The sequence below is a fragment of the Colletotrichum truncatum genome (genome assembly GCF_014235925.2).
Source record: "Colletotrichum truncatum strain CMES1059 chromosome Unknown Contig_0002, whole genome shotgun sequence".
NCBI classification, from domain to species: domain Eukaryota; kingdom Fungi; phylum Ascomycota; class Sordariomycetes; order Glomerellales; family Glomerellaceae; genus Colletotrichum; species Colletotrichum truncatum.
In genome coordinates, this window is record NW_027222399.1 from 808,987 (window position 1) to 827,105 (window position 18,119).

Below are 18,119 nucleotides of genomic sequence, written 5' to 3' on the forward strand. Positions count from 1 at the left end.
AAGCTTGGGCCAGAGCCCGAGGTGTGTGTGCTGGTGTGTACTCAGCCAGCCTCTTGGTGGTTGGCCCAGGTTCCTCACCTCCTGCACGTCATCCCATTATTTTTCCCGCTCGTTGGAGTATAGACGTGGTTGGCTACCGGTTTTTGGGACAAAGGAAGGGGCCTTAAAGGAGGTTCTCTTTTTTTTTATTTCTTTTGGTGTTAGTCTGGGATGCTGCTTTACTCTTTACTAGTATTAATCCCAAATCATCGTAGTCTACAGCCCTTTCGGTCCCTGCAGATTGATTGCTAGGGGGGAATGGTCGGCCGAGCTGGGTTGTAAGTGGATGGTGAGATTTTCAAGTGTAAAGACTGGCTTCATGTCCTATTACGGATTATCTTGGAGGTATCAAAGTAACCCTCGAGGAAAGGGAGAAACACACACACAAACACACACACACACACACACACACAGACAACAACCCTGCTTATTTTCCTCGTCTCTTTATTTTGTCATCGATGGAAAAACAAAAATCAGGCTTGAGGTTCGCATACATGTGATCGAAGGGGGTCCCCCCCCGTAAAAGTAAGTAATACGGAGGACCACCATCACTGATAATCCCATCACATCACCATTTCGGTCCCCTCGAACCCCCCCCCTTTTCCGAGCGGATGTCTCGGTGCGAACACGGGACAAAATAACTCGAGCGGCCGCGTTGGATTCACGTGCGATAAAAAGTTTCCGGGTCGTTCTCGCGTCGCGTAAGCAATCTACATCATCGCCCTTCGCCCTCTCTCTCTCGTAAGGTTCACGTAAGGGGGGGAGGGGGGGAGTAAGAAAATCGGGGGAAAACTACTACAGACAGACAGTATAAGACAATTAAGGTGAATTTTTAGCAAGACCCGATCTTGGATACTTGACTACCTGCGCGAGCGCGCGCGCGCGCGTCCTGCAGCCACACCTTTTTTTTCTAATGGTCTCCCTTTCCTTGACTGTTTGCCTTCGCATGTCTTTGTCCAAGGCTCTTGTGTGACGACGTTTTTAATGCGGCAGGGTCTTGATAAGGGTAGGTTTTTTGTGTGGCAGGTGAAAAAGGTGGATGGTGAGTCAAAAGGTTTGTGGCGAAGGGACAAAAAGGGAAACAAATGAAAGCCGGTTTTTTTTTTTTCCTCGTTTGCGTGTATGTGTGTCTATGTCTTTTTGGTGTTGTATCTTTGGGGGGCCGATTACGAATGACTTTGATGTCGTGTGATTGGAGATGTCTCAGTTTGTTACCACCCCCCTTCCCCCCTTCTTTGATATCAATCATGTTTCCCTTTCCTCCCGTGATGGGAAAGTTGAAATGTCGATGATGCGTAGTTTCTTGTTTTTGTGGTGGACATCCATGAGAAACTTGAAAAATGCGACGCTGGGTTGAATGCTCCGGAGATCGCTTCGGTAGTCGACGGGGAGGGGGAGGATGGATGGATGTTTGTTGGTGGGTGGGCAGAACATATCTCTCTCCCTCCCTCTCTTTCTCTCTGTGTACTATGCACTTAGAAGGCCCGAAAGATATCCGTCGTCAAGGCGACTTTCGTATCGTGATGGACAGTTGCCGACACACCACCTTCAGCGGTTCTCGTTGCACTTGGGAAAATGTGTCTTGGGGGTTTGCTTGCCTGTGCCTGGCCGTGGCGCGTGATGTCGCAGGCAAAGATTTGGGTTACGGGATGGAATGTGAGGCCGGCGGCTATCGAATTCTCGTGTAAAGAAGGGTAAACGTGTGAATACCGCTACATACCCTTCCGTTTTCGTAAAAAAAGTGTTGAGGCGCGAATGTCTCGGGGGCGGAGTAAACGGCCTGGCCTGTCACAGGCCCCGAAGAGAGATGGGCAAGGTGTCTTCTTCTTCTTCTTGTTCTTTCTCTTCTACTCTTCCGACTTCTTCCTGTTTTCTCCCCCTTTTTTCGCATGTTTCTCCGTGGTGTCATTCTCCCTTCATCGTGTTCCGGACCCTGAGACACTGCGATCGATAGGGGTGGAGGGCTTTTTGTTGTTTTCGACTTGTGATATGGGGGATTTAGGCAGGTGATTGTGGGCTTATTTGAGTTTTCGTTTATTGTGTCTTGGATGATGGCCTGTGACGGGTATCTCTCGGAGTTGGTGGGATGGTTTATCGTTGGGTTGGTGGAGTTGAGGGTTGGTTTTGCTTGTGATGGTGATGGGCGCTGAGGTAAGGGGTTGAGGTTTCTAATGGTAAGGTAAGTGAGAATGGGATTACAGGGTCTGGGATGGAGCCCTGATCTTGCGTGTTACGGTTTCCTTCGTTGCTATCAGGAGTTAGGGGCCTCCAGACTGGTGTATCGTGAAGAGACGCAGGCACTGATTGAGTGAGTGGATGATCATGAGAATCTGTCAATAGGGCCAAGGCTGATGGTTAGATACTCTATTATGGTGTCTGTATGTCGCTATATCCACAGTAGTATGTCCTGTTGTACAGTATATCGCCGTCTTCTAAATATCGTACATTGTCGCCAGAGTCTTGATACGAACCTGCCGACATGCTACTATGCCTGCGTCCTCCCCAGGACGGAGTTCAGCCATCCACCAACAGTCGAGGCGTCTTCCTGAGCCAGACCGCCGGCACGGAGGTGCTGCGTCCAGTCGCCCAGCTCCCATATTTGGGATTTGAGCATTGATTCTGAGAGCGTATGGTCGCGAATTGATGGCAAGCCCTCCAGGGAGAACTTCTGGATCTGGCCGTGGCGGGCTTCGAAGCTGAGGTTGAACTAAAAACACGTTAGTTTGCGTACTTATCGCTATAATATATATACTAAAAACGTGTTCTTACCTTGCCCGGCAGCTCAGGACGTTCTCTCGTATCCTCCTCCGTCGGGTGCGTGGAGAAGGTAAAGAGCGGCGTCTGGCCGTAAATCCATTCTCGGGACTGTCACGAAATCACATTAGTCTCATCCTTCTTCGAAGCACCGTAAAGACCTCAAAGCCAGTGGTAACTCACCTTCAGCTCCCTGATGCCCTTCTTCACACTCTCCACCTGCTCCGCCTCCGCCTCCCCGAGCACGGCCTGGACGTCGAAAGAGCCGTACATACGCCCAAACTCGTCGACCACCGCCTCCTCAAACTTGCTAGTGTCTTCGACGCCGACGTTGCGAATCTTTGAGCGCACGCTCTCGACGCCGCGGCCCTTGATGAAAGGCTCTGCGGGCGAGCGGAGGAAGCTGCCGATCCGCGACATGTTTGGGGAGGAAAGGAGACAGGTTCCGTGGTGAAGGGATCGAAGGCGGGTCAGTTTGTACGCCGAACCAGATATCTTGTACGTGTTTTCCGCGTTTGCGAGCGGCTTCCCTGTACACGAGGACAGTGGTATCGGTGAAGTTGCAGAAGGGTCGACCATAATGATGTCGTGACGGCAGTTGACGCTTACACTGTCAACGCCCAGATTGCGAAGAGCGCGCACGACCATCTCGGCGTGTGTGTCACGGTCGAATTTGGCGGGCGGGCAGATGACGGAGTAGTTGACGTTGCCTTCGTCGTGGAAGACAGTTCCGCCTCCGCTGCGGCGACGGACGAGGTTGACGGCATCGTCGCTGCCGTCGAGGGACTGAAGCAGTGGAAGGTTGACTTCTAACCAAGGGTTCTGATTGCGACCAATGACAATACTAGGGCGGTTGGTGTAGAGAAACAGTACCGTTGAGTCGGACGGGGTGTTTTGGAGGAGGTGATGCTCGATGGAGAGGTTGATGTAGGGAGACCGCGAGTTGGAGATGTAGACCTGGGTTTTGGAGGACGGGTTTGCGGCGAGAGCAGAGAAAGGACGAAGCCTTGCTGAGGTTCTCAGCCGTGGAATGGCCCGGGTTATGGGGCGTATGGCAAACATTGTGAGATTTGGCGTAGACTGGTGAGATGTGAATGATGCTTTCACGATGACATTTCGCGTGTACCCCTGTAAGAGTCCGGTGAGATATATCCGGTCTTTGGACGCCTGGAATACTCAAATAAGGAGTCTTAGTACTATTTAGCTTATTAGAAATAATTTTCCGGCAGTTTTAGACCATATACGCACCTTATTGCCTGACATACACCCCAATCACGACGTGATGAGTGAGTGTTGAGATGAGGTTGAGAGATTGCATCTATCAGAATTTCTCCCCCGACGACAGCATCATCCCTGTAACTAAATCCCCACCCTATTATCGGGGCCATGCTTATAAACCAAACCAACCCCTCCACCCCGCATTGGTTGACTTTTTGGATTGACTCACCGAACATCGGCCCAGATTTTCCAACTTACACTACCTCATCCTATATCGCAGCTCAAAATGTCGACGTTTGGCAATTACTTCAAGGTCACGACGTGCGTCACTTCCGGAAAATTCCCCAATTCGTGGCCAATGGACTAACATAATTGCTCCGCAGCTACGGCGAGTCCCACGGCAAGTCCGTTGGTGTCATTGTCGATGGCGTCCCGCCCGGCATGGCTCTCACCGAGTCCGACATTCAGCCCCAGCTCAACCGCCGCCGCCCCGGCCAGAGCGCCATTACTACGCCCAGAAACGAGAAGGACCGCGTCGTCATCCAGAGCGGTACCGAGTTTGGCGTCACCCTCGGCACCCCGATCGGCATGATCGTCCAGAACGAGGACCAGCGGCCCCGCGATTACGGAAACTCCACCATGGACATGTACCCCCGCCCCTCCCACGCCGACTGGACCTACCTTGAGAAGTACGGCGTCAAGGCCAGCTCCGGTGGTGGCCGCTCCTCCGCCCGCGAGACCATCGCCCGTGTCGCCGCCGGCGCCCTCGCCGAGAAGTACCTGCGCGAGGCCTACGGCACCGAGATCACCGCCTTCGTCACCAGCGTCGGCAACGTCCACCTCTTCCCTCCTACCCCCGAGCACCCGACCCCCTCTACAAACCCTGCCTTCCTGTCGCTCCTCAACACCATCGACCGCAAGACCGTCGACGAGTTCCTCCCCGTACGCTGCCCGCACCAGGAGACGGCCGACAACATGATGAACGTCATCAATGACTTCAAGGAGCGCGAGGACAGCATCGGTGGCACCGTCACCTGCGTCATCCGCAACCCGCCCTCCGGCCTGGGTGAGCCCTGCTTCGACAAGCTCGAGGCGACGCTCGCCCACGCCATGCTCAGCATCCCCGCCACCAAGGGCTTCGAGATCGGCTCCGGCTTCGGCGGCTGCGAGATCCCTGGCTCCACGCACAACGACGCCTTCATCAAGGCCCCCGAGAGCGAGATCCAGGCCGCTGGCCAGCGCATGGGCATCCCTCGCTCCAAGCTGTCCACCAAGACCAACTTCTCTGGCGGTATCCAGGGCGGTATCTCCAACGGTGCGCCCATCTACTTCCGCATCGCCTTCAAGCCCCCCGCCACCATTGGCCAGGACCAGACGACTGCTACCTACGACGGTTCAACCGAGGGTGTTCTGGCTGCCAAGGGTCGCCACGACCCCTGCGTCGTGCCCCGCGCCATTCCCATTGTTGAGGGCATGGCTGCCATGGTTCTCATGGACGCGCTCATGGCACAGCACGCGAGACAGCTGACGAGAAGTCTGCTGCCGCCTGTGAAGAAGGAGGCATAAGTGGGTAGGAAGCGGGATGTGTTGTAAATAATGGCATTTAAAAAAAAGCAATTCATGATAGATTCCCTTTTTCGGTCATTGATGTTAACTAAAGAAAACACAGTCTTACATGCTGCTTGGTGACTCTTCTACAGCTCTTCAGTTGCGTCTTGCGTCTTTGCTGTCTTGACAAGGTGGAACTCTTCCTGACGGCCGTACACCCACTGCCATCCCTTCTCCTCGCCAGCCCAGTACACGTCCTCCTCAAGGGCAAACCAAAGCGTCTGGTTCCTTTCGGGAACGTAGTGCTCCACGAGCAACTCGACGCTGAACCACATGTTTTGAACCGCAGCCAGTTCGCCCGAAACTGCGACGTAGTCTTGCATGTTGGTCATGCCTATACAAAGTCAGTTTATGCTTCTAAAACACAGTCGTCAGGTTGCTCACCGATCAAAGGTCCTGCAGCATGTCCCCAGTCCCCGATGGGATGAGAGTAAACGCGGCCCCGGATACCATCCTTGTGCATCTCCTCCAAAGAGGCCTTGAGCATCTCGTTTCCCGTCTTGCCAACGGCGATGTTCTTCCTCACAATATCCTGCAGTCTATTTCCCTTCTTCAGACCCTCCTTCAGCGATTCAGGAACGTCCTTCTCACCGGGACGCAAAACGTATCCCAAATGTTGCGTATCAGTGTTCAACCCCATCGCCGTGAGCCCAAAGTCGACGTGCAACATATCGCCATACTCAATAACCCTTCCTCCGACGCCCGCATCTACGCTTCGCTCCATCTTCATGACCCACGGCAGCGACTCATCGACAACGCTCACACTAGGATGGAACCACGTCGAGAAGTTATGCGCCTGGATCTCTTCCCTAAGCCACCACTCCACGTCCTCCGTAGTGGTCTTTCCAGGGACGACCACCTCCTCGCTGAATGCGCGCGCAATCATCGCCCACGCCGTTTCCATGATCTCCTTGTACCGCGGCAGCTTCGCATATGGCTGAGACGCGATGTACTCGACGGCAATCTCAGGCTTGACGACCATCCGCCGCGTCCAGTCACCGCCGAGACCGCTGATCATGGCTTGGTACTCGCCGGCATGTAGACCGCTCGCGAAGGCGATTTCAGGGTGCGCATTGATGGCGATGGTCGCGGGGTTCGCTGCTTCCAGCTGCTCTTTCAGAGTCTCCCAGACGTCGCTGACCCAGCCTATGATGCATCCCGGCTGCTTCGGGAGAGAGGCGGCGGACTCTGCCAGGAACAGACATGTCGTGCGGCGCCGTGCGGAAAAGGTCGTTGCTGGTTTGAGGGACCAAAAGACCGTTTCCTCGGCATACTCGCGCTGGCTTATCTGCGGGTGGAGTCAGATGTAGTCATGAATGTGTTGTACATAGTGTGTGGAGAGGTGAGTGAGACGGACCAGCCATGCGTCAACGCCGTGTTTCTTGAGGAGAGCGGGGATTGCGGCTTTCCGCTCCTCGGTCCACGCATCCTGGACGCGGGCTTGTTCGCGGAGCGGAGGGAGCGGGTTGTACTTTGGTTTGGGGTCACCTAAGGCTGGCTGGCAGAGCAGGGCTGCCGCCGGGATGAGTGGGACGAGCCAATGCATTGTCACTGGGCCTTTTTGAATGAAGCCGTGATTTCACGATGAAAATACTCACGATTGAATGAGGTTGGAGAGGGATAAAGGATGCAAAAGGTGAAATCGGATGACGTCCAAAACCCCGTTTGAGACATGAACCCCCCATGTCCGTGTCAATGTCAGCATCTCATCTATTCCCGGAAAGGAAGCTCAGATGTCAAAACTCTGAATCCTACGCTGCATGGATGCTGATCCCCGCTTCGGTGAGATACGTTCACCGAGGGCATGTTGAATGGGATCTCAATTGAAGGTCTAGTTAGTTAGATATTGTAAGCAGTTCTGCACTTACACGTTCACCCCATCATATGTGTTTTCTAGCTCTTGGGCGGTGAAAGAATACAACAAGCGCCAGATAAGCAGAGATACGCATGTGATGAGTAATAAACCACTGGTCAAGGTGAACAGCTTGGTCATAGCTTTGAAAATATTGAAAAAATACGGGATGTGTTATTCTAGTCCAGGTGAATACGAAGATATGCTCCTCAGAATCCACAGTCTATTCCGTGTGCCGTCCTCCCCCGGTTGCTCTCCAGGCAACTTTGGCCCCACTTTTGCGCAATCATGATCCATATACTCGTTGAAGCGAATTCTATCTATCGTTAAGTCTTGTGTGCTAGTGTACATTAAATGAACTTATAGCCTATGGGCTAAAGCTGAGGTGCAGAGCACCATCCTGTGAAAGTCGTCGTTTTTGGACAAAAACTTCCGCAGGAGTAATACATAAGTGATGTGGTATAAATAAAGGGCTGCTGACCAAACTTGCAGCTCGTATTTGATCTGTTGTGTGTGTTAGTAAGGGCGGGCTCAACTAAGGGAATCATTGGGTGGATAAGGCTTACGAAGTTGTTCCCAGTTTCGCGCATGAAACCATCCCCAATCCTTGTCATGATACTGATTCTTCCCGATTCCCTCGGGTGCCCATGCTTCGTTGTACTGCCATCCTTCAAGAATGGATCGTCCTGATGTTCGTATACCTTATGTCCCCTCCCATGCTCGTATCAGACCACGCCGGCAATGAACATGCTAGCAAGGGCAACAACCATGTACACAGCCGCGCGGTCCTTGGATACCAGTGCCGTGGCGGCGGACTTGTCACCGCCGTTGGCGGTGCTCTTGGGTCCATCGCCAGTCTGCGTGGGTGTGGGGTTCGGGTCGTCGACGTGCAGCGCCTTGGTGCTTCCAACCCAGGCGTTCCAGTTGGTCAGGTTGTTGGGACAGCTGGTCAGGATCTTCTTGCCCTCAATCTTGGCGATCTCGGTGCCGTACTTGGTCATGGTGATGACGACATCGCCTCCCTCGGTGAAGGGCACACTGCCGTGGTACACCCCCTTTCCACCGTCAGGGGTAGCGGTCCAGCTGCCCTTTTGCGACTTCCCGTTGACGGACACTGTGACCTCGGCCGCGGAGGTGAGGAGGGCGGAGAAGAAGATTCTATCCTGGACGACCTGGGACACGGCGATGGTGCGCTGCGACTGGCTGGCGGAGTTGGCAACCGTGCCACCGTCACCGCATGCGAGGGCCGGAGAGCCGCGGTACCACGCCATGAAGCCTTCTTCTGTGATGGTGGCTGCTATGGCGCCCTTGTAGGTGTCGATGAGGTAAGGGAGGAACTGGCGCCAGCCGTCGTGGGGGAGGTCGAGGGCGTAGTTGAAGGGGGCTTCACCGACCTCGAAGGCTTCGAGGGCATTAGTGCGGACGGGGCCGATGTGATGGGACTCGCCGTAGTCGTTCCAAGAGATGATTTGAACGAAACTGTTTCTCGTTGATTAGTGTCACGAAGTTGCTTGATGGAATAGGGGTTACACACGCTGGCTTCTTGTCCAGGACTTGAGCCCAACGGTCATACCAAAGGTCATCACCACGCCAGACCCAGTTCTTCTTGTATCCGGGGAGGTTGGTGTAAAACCAGGGCGAGACGGGCATCATGTAGGGCTTTCCCTTCAACGCCGAAATGTAGGCATCGTCGCCCTTGGTGTCCATGTTCTTGTCGCCAACAGGCCAGGCGTTCCAGCTGAATAGACCATCGGCGACGCCATCAGCGAGAGCGAGAGCCTCTTCCGGTGAGACGGATGACCAGTCAGGGATGAAGAAGGCGCCCGTCTTCTCCTTGATCTCGATCCAGTCCTTTGCGTTTTCGGTGCCCTCAAAGGTAGATACCACGGGCTTGTCGGCGTACTTGAAGTACTCTTCGTGCTTGAAATACTTGTCTGCCATCTCGAGGATGGTCTCCTTGGGCCAGGGCTTACCACCGTGGTAGCCACCGAGGTAGTCGAAGGAGAAGAACAGATGGAAACCGACCTTGGCGGCGGCGGTAAAGGCATCCTCTAGGGCCTCGGGGGTATGAGGGTCCGTCAAGCCCATGTTGAGGGCGAAGGCGTCGATGTGTGAATCCTTGGCAAGCTTGAAGTCATCTTCAAAGTCACTCAGAGTATAGTTCTTGGTGTTGATGAGCTACGGGGGGAATGTTAGCAAGGATTTGATGATGATATGAATGAGATTTTGTATAGTACCATGAAGTGAGCGATGACAGCTGCGGCTTGGACCTGAGTTATTGTGGCCAGGAAGCCCGCAAGAACACTGAGAAACTTCATCGTCACGTAGTGGCGTGAGCCAAAGTTGAACAATAGTAAACTTGACAATCGAGGGCAGGCTTTGTATAGCGTGGGGAGGTAGAATTTGCAACGATGAAAGAAGACCAACAAAGAAATCTCCCGAGAAAGCAAAACAGCAGACAATGGCATTATGTATCATGCCTCCACCTCATTCTCCCTCACTCGAGGGCCCAAAATTAGGCACACCATGCAGTCTCTGACTATAGAGACCGACAAGCGGCGTGCGTTTGCCGCGCACATTACGGGTATTGTGTGCCTTACCTGAGCCCCCCTGGCATGGCGACTGACCTGACTCCATCGTGAGGGCTCCCAAGTAGGCAGTTAGTGAGCCAACAGTAGGTGGCGCATGCGGCTCGATACCCTCGCACCCATACTCTTGCTGTCAGAGAGAAGAATGGGAACCCTCCGTTCCTGCAGGGGTGAGTAAGGCCGCTTGCCACATACGGCAAGCTGTGAATACCACGGGGGTACGCGCTGCGAGACGTCGTTGGTTGTCTTTTGGCCGAGAGAGTGAGTGGATCGTGCTTCGCAGCCGTTTGGTGTGTGTCGACTGTGACTTCGTGCCTGCTGTGCCGCCGCACTGCGGCGCGAAAAGAATTCTGACTGCGGGCCAAGATAGACAGCTTTGCCCGAAGCCGCTTATGCCTTACATGGGAAATTGCTTTGCCCGGTGTATCTTACTCCGCGGCTGTTATAAAAAAGCGCAATGTGGCATATCAATATTGAAGTTCCTCTTCTCAGTGGGTGTTGAATGATGTCTTCATATTCAATGACATGAGGTTCAGGTACGGGATATTTTGTTACATCGATCTGGACCTCAAGTAAGAAGGGATCGGCAGTATAGACGCCATAGAAGCCTTTACGCGGAGATCTTTCAGTGTTTCGAGGCTCGGATACCCTCGTCCAAACGTTGCTTGGTAGTATCTAGCCGTTGCCGACACCCTGTCACCCTGCCATCAGACTCGCCCGACATCTTAAGCTTGTATGAAGCAGACCAGGGTCTCTCTATGGCCAGCCAGCCGGAGACTGCCGGACAACCTACCGAATCCTTCGCTAGCGGTTCCTCGCGCAACCATACTCACAGTCGCAATCTGTGGGCGAAACCAGCACAGAACGCTCAGAATGGGAAAAGTGGTGTTGTTGGTTGGAAGAACTAACTAACTGGCTAGAGGGCTGTGGAGGCTGGCTAAGACCAGTGGTGGCGGCCGTCAGCCCACGTGACGGGCCGGCGAGGCCTGCCACCCACACCCCCTCTCAGACTCCTCAGCGAAAAAGCAGTAGAATAATAGGAAATACAGGAAAAGTCCCAAATCCTCCAAATCCGAGGAGTTCTCAACTATTAGAAAACTCGGTCAATTACCGGTTAAACCTGGCCAATAGGAGGCCGTGAAATCCTCCGAATCCCGAAGTCTCAATATCAATAGTCCCACAGTCTCAAAATCCCCCTCTCAATCCAATCCCTCCGCCATGCCCAACAAACGAACGAATTCCTTGTGTTTGACCGCAACCAGTGGCTTCGTGAGTCCATCGGCGGCCATATCAGCGCCCTTGATGAGTCGGAGTTCGATGCTTTTCGCAGTGTGAACCTCCTGTATGATCCATTTGTATCGGACGTCGATGTGGCGGGTTCGTGCCTCGTTGAGTGGGTTCATGACGTTGTCGTAGCCGTTGGCACTGTCAGTGAACATGATAGTAGGCGTGGTGATGGGTTTGCCGAGCAGTTGGGAGAGGCAACGTCTGATCCACTTCACAGCAATTGCCGTAGGTGTGAGATTGATGAATTCAGCCTCCGTGGTGCTCAAAGTCACGAAAGTCTGTTTCTTTGACTTCCAAGCAATCGGCGCACCAGCGAGGAAGACGACGTAACCACCTGTCGAGACTCGTGATGGCTTGTTGTCAGCGAAAGAGGCATCTGCAGCAGCGTAGAGCCCCAACTCGTTGATCGTGGGAATGCCTCCAAGTACAATACCGAGATAAACGGTGCCCTTGAGGTATCGGAATAAGTGCTTAATAGCACGAAGATGGGCCTTAGAAGGCCCTGAATTCGCCTGTGACAATTTACTGACGGTGTAGGCCATGTCAACGTGAGTTCCAGCCACCAGGAAGTTAAGGCAGCCGGTTTGTTCGATGTAAAGTTGTTGTTCGTCAAGCGAGCACTCGTTCTTGTCCCAGGTGACGGGCAGATCGTCAGTGGTCGCCATAGGCGTCTTGACAGCACTCAAACCATCAAAGTCGAATCGTTGAAGCACTGCTTTTGCGTACTTGGCTTGGGAAACGAAAATCTTACCGGCAGCTCTGTCGCGTTCAATCTGGAAACCGAGAAAATCGGTAGCCTCGCCGAGGTCTTTAAGAGAACAGACCTTCTCGAGGAGACGACGAACTTCCATCATGACTTGCTTGTTGGGAGCGGCGATGGCGTTGTCGTCGACGTACATAAGAACGTACGCTTTAATCTTGTGATTGACGAAGAGACAAACCTCCCCATCAACAGCAGTGAAGCCAATTCGTTCCATTTCACCCTTGATAAGTCGAAACCACCAAAGTGGTGATTTTCTCAATCCATAGAGTGCCTTGTGGAGCAGCCAAACCTTGTTGTCTGCAGTGGCGTAGCCAGCGGGGGGCCGGACGTACACCTTAACCCCCTCTGGAATCGAGGCGGCTAGGAAAGCAGTGTCGAAATCATATACTTCGTATTCAAGATCGAGAAGTGCGACAACTGCGAAGAAAAGGCGGGTTGCGGTGGCAGAGGCAACTGCAGCGTAAACCTCTTGCGATGACCAGTCACCTTTCTCGTGGTTTCCACAAACCACATATCGGGCCTTGTAGCGCACGATTTCGTTGTTTTTGTTGGTTTTGATGTCACATACCCACTTGCCGGGCAGGACTTTAGCGTCACGTGGTGGGTAAACGACTTCGTAAACCCCCTTTTCCGTGAATTGAGTCATCTCTCGTTCGAAGGCTTGTTCCCACTGGGGCCACTGTGGGCTCTTCTGCGCCTCACGGTAGGACTTCGGGATCACCACGCCGTCGGGTAGGACTTTCGAAAGGGCAGTAGCAGAAAGCACGCTGAGAGAGAATTGACGAGAAGTTAGTGAAGCTGGAATGTCAGCAGATAGAAAAGTCTTTTTAGCATAGGAGCGTACGCCACTGGCGGCTCGGTAGTGACCAGGTGGTCGCTGGGCTGAGGCGCGGCGAGGTCGAGAGGACTCTGCCGGTTGACTCGTTGCTTCCTCAACAATCGTGGAGAGGGAATCAGGGTCCTGGTGATCAGTTTCCATTGTTTCCACGGAAGCGACGAATTCGTCATCATTCAATTCGTTAGTAATGCTGTCACGAGGTGTAGCAGTGGTCTCCAACAGGTTCTCCGGTGGCGGAGACATGAGATGTGTATCAGTGGGTGCCATCGCTTTTTCAACGATGGTCTCATCTGGTTTGGGATCACCAGTCACGGGTTTTTCACCTTCAATAGGCTTCTGACGGATGGTGTACTGGATGATGATATCTGGTTCGACAAACGCAGCATCATGTTCAATTTCATCAATGTTGGGTGTGCCAGTAGTTGGAGGCAACACTGTCTTGTGCGGTTCCTCACGAAATCGAACATCTCTGCAGCGAATAACCTCCTTTCGATCAGGCAGGTAAACGTAGTAAATGTGGCCACGAAGAGAACCGTAACCGACGAGGAATCCCTTGATTGCTCGTGGTTCCATCTTGGCAGAGCGCATAGGGCGTCGAGGGCCCTTCTTGTGTACGTAGGCAGCACAGCCAAACGTTCGGAGATGTTCAATGTGGGGGGCCTCACGTTCAGCAGCCAAGTTCAGCTCTCTCGCCATGATCTCGTGAGGGCTCAAGTTACCCTTGGAGGGTGTGGGCAAGAGGTTGAGAATCTGAGTCACCGAATCGATGCTGTAATCCCACAGTTCCTCTGGAAGGGACATGTCAATCAGCTGTGTCCGGGCGCCTTCGACGATGGTACGACCAGCACGCTCAATAGTACCGTTCATGGAAGGCGTGTAGGCAATAGTCGTGTTGTGGCGAGTACCCTCGAAGTAGGGGTCGTTGAAAACCTTGATTAGCTCGGGAGCATTGTCAGAAACCCAAACCTTGGGCTTGAGGCCGGTGAGACTGTAGAATTCAGTATCCCATTTCTTGATAGCTGCCAGGATGGTGGCAAACTTGTGGTTGGGCAGAAAAACAACCCAGTGGTAACCACTATACTTATCCATGAGGTGTAGAACCTGACGGTTCCCTTTTGTTGATAGGGGAAGAACACCAACGAGATCAAGGTGAATTTCATCGCCAATACTCGTAAGTGGAAGTGGGTGGTCTCGACTAATCCGTTCAGTGGATTTGCTGAGATGGCAAGACTCACAGAAAAAGGCGTCAATTTCTGACGTTGTGAACCGAATGCCAACACGGCGGCAAGCCTCCACAACACGTGATGGGTGGGCGTGAACCAGCCGGCGGTGCATCAGTTCAAGAGACGGTCGCTGGGTAGCCCGGAAGGCGGCGAGGCTGACAGCAATATCTCGAGGCACGTGATTTCCAGTATCATGAGTCTCAACGACGCAGACGTCAGAAACCCAATGAACTTTGGCAAGGGAAGTGCGCTGTGTCACGTGTATGAGGCTTGAGGTCTGCCAATCATATTCCACGTGATCACGACGAAGTTTTCCAGGGCTGAGTAAGTTGGCCGGGCTGGAAGGGTTATACTCAACGTTGTGAAGTGTCCAATCGTGAATAACGTTAGGGTTGGTGGGGTCTAGGGTCTGGAAGAAGACGGTGCCCACGCCAAGTGACCGGACTGGGGCGCCGGAGGCAGAAGTGGAAGGTGTCAAATCGCTCTTTTCAGCGTACTTAACGAAATATCGCAAGTTGTTAAAGGTTGAAGTAGTACAACCAGAATCGAGAACGATATCGTCTCGGGTGATGAGGTCATCGCGGGCAGCAGTGAAAACTGCTGGGCTGGCGATGGAGGCAAGGGCAGACTGACCCAAGATGGCAGGTGACGCTCTGACAACAGTCTGGCGGGTGCCATCAACAGAAGTAGGCTGATCCCAGCGGCAGCGATCGCCACACACGTGCTTTCTCGCTTTTTCAATCAACTTATCCCGGTTGACGTAGTGTAGAGGGATGAGATTGGGGTGGGCGACATAGCACTTTGTGGTCTCGTGATCACAGTTGCAGTGGTCGCACTTCTTCTTTTCCTTGGAGGCAGTGACAGTGGAGGTGACGGTGGTGGTGACGGCTGGAGAGGCAGGACCCCCACTGCCAGCAGACTTGCCTCCAGGTGTGTTGCGAATAGTGGCATAACTGCGCTTTTGATCCTCGTCTTGGGCAAGCGTGTAAATCGTATCAGCCACCTCATTCCACGTGGGATGGGTGGCGCCCTTCGATGTGAAATGCTTGTACGTATCGGGAAGTCGGTCCTTAAAGAAGTTAAGGAGGAAAACAGCGAGGAAGGAGTCTGGCAGACGACCGTGAATGGTCTCAATACGCTTTCTGAGGTGGTGACAGCGATTGAGGGCATCGTGAAGAGTCTTGTGATCGTTGGCGGTGGTCTTGGCAAACTCGTCAACAAGGGCAGCTGTGGCGTCTTGTGAGATTCTCGGAATGTGCTTCTCGAGCGCCTGCCACAATTCGTAAGGGTTTCCATCGTCAACCCAACCCGCTGTGCAGAGTCTGTCAAGAACCGATTCGCTGGCGTTCATGAGGAGACCATTCGTGACGTTACGGTTCTTTCTCCATTCCTCTGCAGCGATAGGGTCAGCAGGGCGAGGGACGTCAGTCTCGAGGAATATCTCGAAGTCGTATCCTCGCAGGGTCGCTGTAACAAGCATGCGCCATGTGTTCCAGTTGGATTCACCTTTCAGGCGAGGAAGAGGCGTGAAGACGGTCTTGAAGTCGTTTTGAGACATCTTGAAGTGAAAGTGAGGGTATCACAACAGTGCGGGACAGACTTATAGTCGCACCTCGATCACAGGCGTTTCTCCGAGGCCGCAGCTTTGGAGGCGTGTCTGTACGTTAGATGGCTTACTTTCGCTGCCACCTACGCGTGCTGTTGGATTGTGTAGGAGGGAGAATCTTGCGTAAGAACACGAGAAATGGGTGGAATTGTGAGATCCGACCGTAGAAATACGGTGAATCGAAGGGAAGAATGAATACTCGTAGAAGATACGAGAAACTGATGGGCTGGTTCGAAAAACCGAAGCTGAAATGGTTGAATTCTCGTGAAAAACGAGGAATCGAAGTAAAAGTTGTAGTTGTGACTGAAAAGTCTGTTGTTGACCGTGGTGTTCGTGAAAACCAGTGGGTTGTGGTGGTCGGTCGCGTGCCACGTGATATTCGTGCGCGCCAGGCAGCCAATGTCGCGTCAGAAAGTGAAATTCGTCAGCGAAGAGGAAGGAAAGAAAGCGAGAAAATCGCACAGAAGGGTAAATAAAGCGAATAAAATCGCAAAAATTCGTGAATCAATAGAAAATTGACAGACGAGTAGAATAATGGGTAAAACGACGTTATTCCGAAAGAATAACGCTGGGCTCATAACCTGTGGGCGAAACCAGCACAGAACGCTCAGAATGGGAAAAGTGGTGTTGTTGGTTGGAAGAACTAACTAACTGGCTAGAGGGCTGTGGAGGCTGGCTAAGACCAGTGGTGGCGGCCGTCAGCCCACGTGACGGGCCGGCGAGGCCTGCCACCCACACAATCCCTGCCCCCCCTGGTCAGCCTACACGTGCGGCACTGACTGGGCAAATCCCATCACCGCATTTACTACTCGCCTGCGACAGCGGTACCCGTCTGGCCAACCCTCTAGCAGATAAGAAATCAGCCCTTTTTCGCCAAATATTCCTCGGCGACTCAGTGAGAAAGCCCAATACACCGTAGAGGTAGAGGCAAGGGTTTGACGATGAGCAGGGGTTATAATGGCAATATTTCCATGTCCACTATTTCAGGCAGCACAGGGCAACATGGAGCGTTTTGGGATCCATGCTCTCTCCGTTGACGGCGTTGCTTGTTTGTTCTTGACTACACCGCACAAGACTTGGTATCTCTTTCTTTCGGTCGGCATCCGCGACGCCGTATCTCCCTCGTAGTGTAGACCAACCAGACGACGGAAGCTGACAGAGAACTCGCAGACTCGAAGACCGCAGCCCAGCCTTGTGGGCCCATTACTGCCCGCCCCCCCCTCCTCGGATCGAGGATAGAGAGAGGGAGAAAGAAAAAAACGAGAAACACTGACTGAGCAGCACGTCATCGCTGTGGGCTACGTGTCGGAATGCCGTCAAAACGCATATACGGAGCCCTACCTACTGGATCCCGTCGCACCCCCTCTAGGTTTATTTTCAGTTTACGAAACGGCAAACGGTGGAGGAAATACGATTGACAGTTGGGCGATGAGGCATCTAGCGGCCCCCGTACGGGCGTTGCGCCGCCTTGTGGCTAGAAAAATGGTGCGTTATCACCCACCAATCGTCTATGCACACACAAATGCATCTTGACAGGGGAGGGGTCCAGCACCTTCATCGGATGAGGGAGAAAAAAACACCATACTGTGACAAACCCTTGCTCCGTCGACCAGATAACCTAAGCCTCTGCCTTACCACTTGCTCCGGAAAAGCACAGCTTGAGAACAAGGGGGCAGCAGAGAAGCGATAGAGAGAGGTCAGCAAAAACAGAGTGTCGAGGCCAAAAAAATTAAATGAGAAAAGGACCCTGCACCAACAACATGTCCAAAAGAGGTGTAGACCGGGAAAAAGAATCCCTGTCTAACATATCAGACTCCTCCACCCACTCTACACTAGACCCCTTTGAAGTCGGGTCGCAGTGAGCTCAGAGCCACCGATTCGGCCCGCCCGCCACCGACTCCAAACCAAACAGCGGAAACCCATTCGCCATTTAGTGTCCTCCAGCCGCGCTTCCCTTTTGCTCGCCTGAGAAAGTTTAAGAGCGGGGGCTCTCGGCCTCTTCTTCCGTGTTTCCTCGCTTGCTGGGTTCGACCCTGTAGACTTGTCTGACGACATTATCCACTGTAGCGGCTCATAGGCACCAAGCACCAACGGATATGAGCTGCGATGGAGTAAATTGCTGGGAACTTTTGGTTTTCATGTTGTTGGAACCAACGCAGTTTTTGAAGGCCATGTGCTCAGAAAATATGAAGATAAAAAAGCAATTAATGTGCGAGTCATGACCGATCCCGCACTCATAGGGATTTGGGTCGCCATAGAAAGAGTATATCAGTAGCTACATAATTTGTTTTCAACTAGAAACTGACAATAATACTACAGAGTTGTTTAAAGGCTGGAACAGTC

At 53.0% G+C, this 18,119-nt stretch overlaps 6 protein-coding genes across 6 annotated transcripts; 1 reads left to right on the top strand and 5 right to left on the bottom strand.

Annotated features, from left to right (window-relative positions):
- Positions 1-2,955: 2,955 nt before the first annotated feature.
- Positions 2,956-3,855, bottom strand: CTRU02_203182 (lipoyltransferase and lipoate-protein ligase; the record flags this gene model as incomplete). The annotated part of the gene is made up of 1 exon (XM_036727264.1): positions 2,956-3,855. One exon carries the CDS (start codon positions 3,853-3,855, stop codon positions 2,956-2,958), a length of 900 nt encoding a protein of 299 aa, XP_036581058.1.
- A 442-nt stretch (positions 3,856-4,297) lies between these two features.
- On the top strand, positions 4,298-5,577 carry CTRU02_203183 (chorismate synthase; the record flags this gene model as incomplete). Its single annotated transcript, XM_036727265.1, has 2 exons — positions 4,298-4,332; positions 4,395-5,577. 2 exons carry the CDS (start codon positions 4,298-4,300, stop codon positions 5,575-5,577), a joined length of 1,218 nt encoding a protein of 405 aa, XP_036581059.1.
- A 128-nt stretch (positions 5,578-5,705) lies between these two features.
- Positions 5,706-6,637, bottom strand: CTRU02_203184 (xaa-pro aminopeptidase family enzyme; the record flags this gene model as incomplete). The annotated part of the gene is made up of 2 exons (XM_036727266.2): positions 5,706-5,953; positions 6,004-6,637. The coding sequence occupies 2 exons, from the start codon at positions 6,635-6,637 to the stop codon at positions 5,706-5,708; spliced, it is 882 nt and encodes a 293-aa protein (XP_036581060.2).
- A 1,559-nt stretch (positions 6,638-8,196) lies between these two features.
- Positions 8,197-9,789, bottom strand: CTRU02_203185 (glycosyl hydrolase family 71 protein; the record flags this gene model as incomplete). Its single annotated transcript, XM_036727267.2, has 3 exons — positions 8,197-8,950; positions 9,006-9,649; positions 9,709-9,789. The coding sequence occupies 3 exons, from the start codon at positions 9,787-9,789 to the stop codon at positions 8,197-8,199; spliced, it is 1,479 nt and encodes a 492-aa protein (XP_036581061.2).
- Positions 9,790-11,258: 1,469 nt separating this feature from the next.
- Positions 11,259-15,728, bottom strand: CTRU02_203186 (reverse transcriptase domain protein; the record flags this gene model as incomplete). Its single annotated transcript, XM_070204155.1, has 1 exon — positions 11,259-15,728. One exon carries the CDS (start codon positions 15,726-15,728, stop codon positions 11,259-11,261), a length of 4,470 nt encoding a protein of 1,489 aa, XP_070061918.1.
- A 455-nt stretch (positions 15,729-16,183) lies between these two features.
- Positions 16,184-16,354, bottom strand: CTRU02_203187 (uncharacterized protein; the record flags this gene model as incomplete). The annotated part of the gene is made up of 1 exon (XM_070204156.1): positions 16,184-16,354. The coding sequence occupies one exon, from the start codon at positions 16,352-16,354 to the stop codon at positions 16,184-16,186; it is 171 nt and encodes a 56-aa protein (XP_070061919.1).
- Between the last annotated feature and the right edge of the window lie 1,765 nt (positions 16,355-18,119).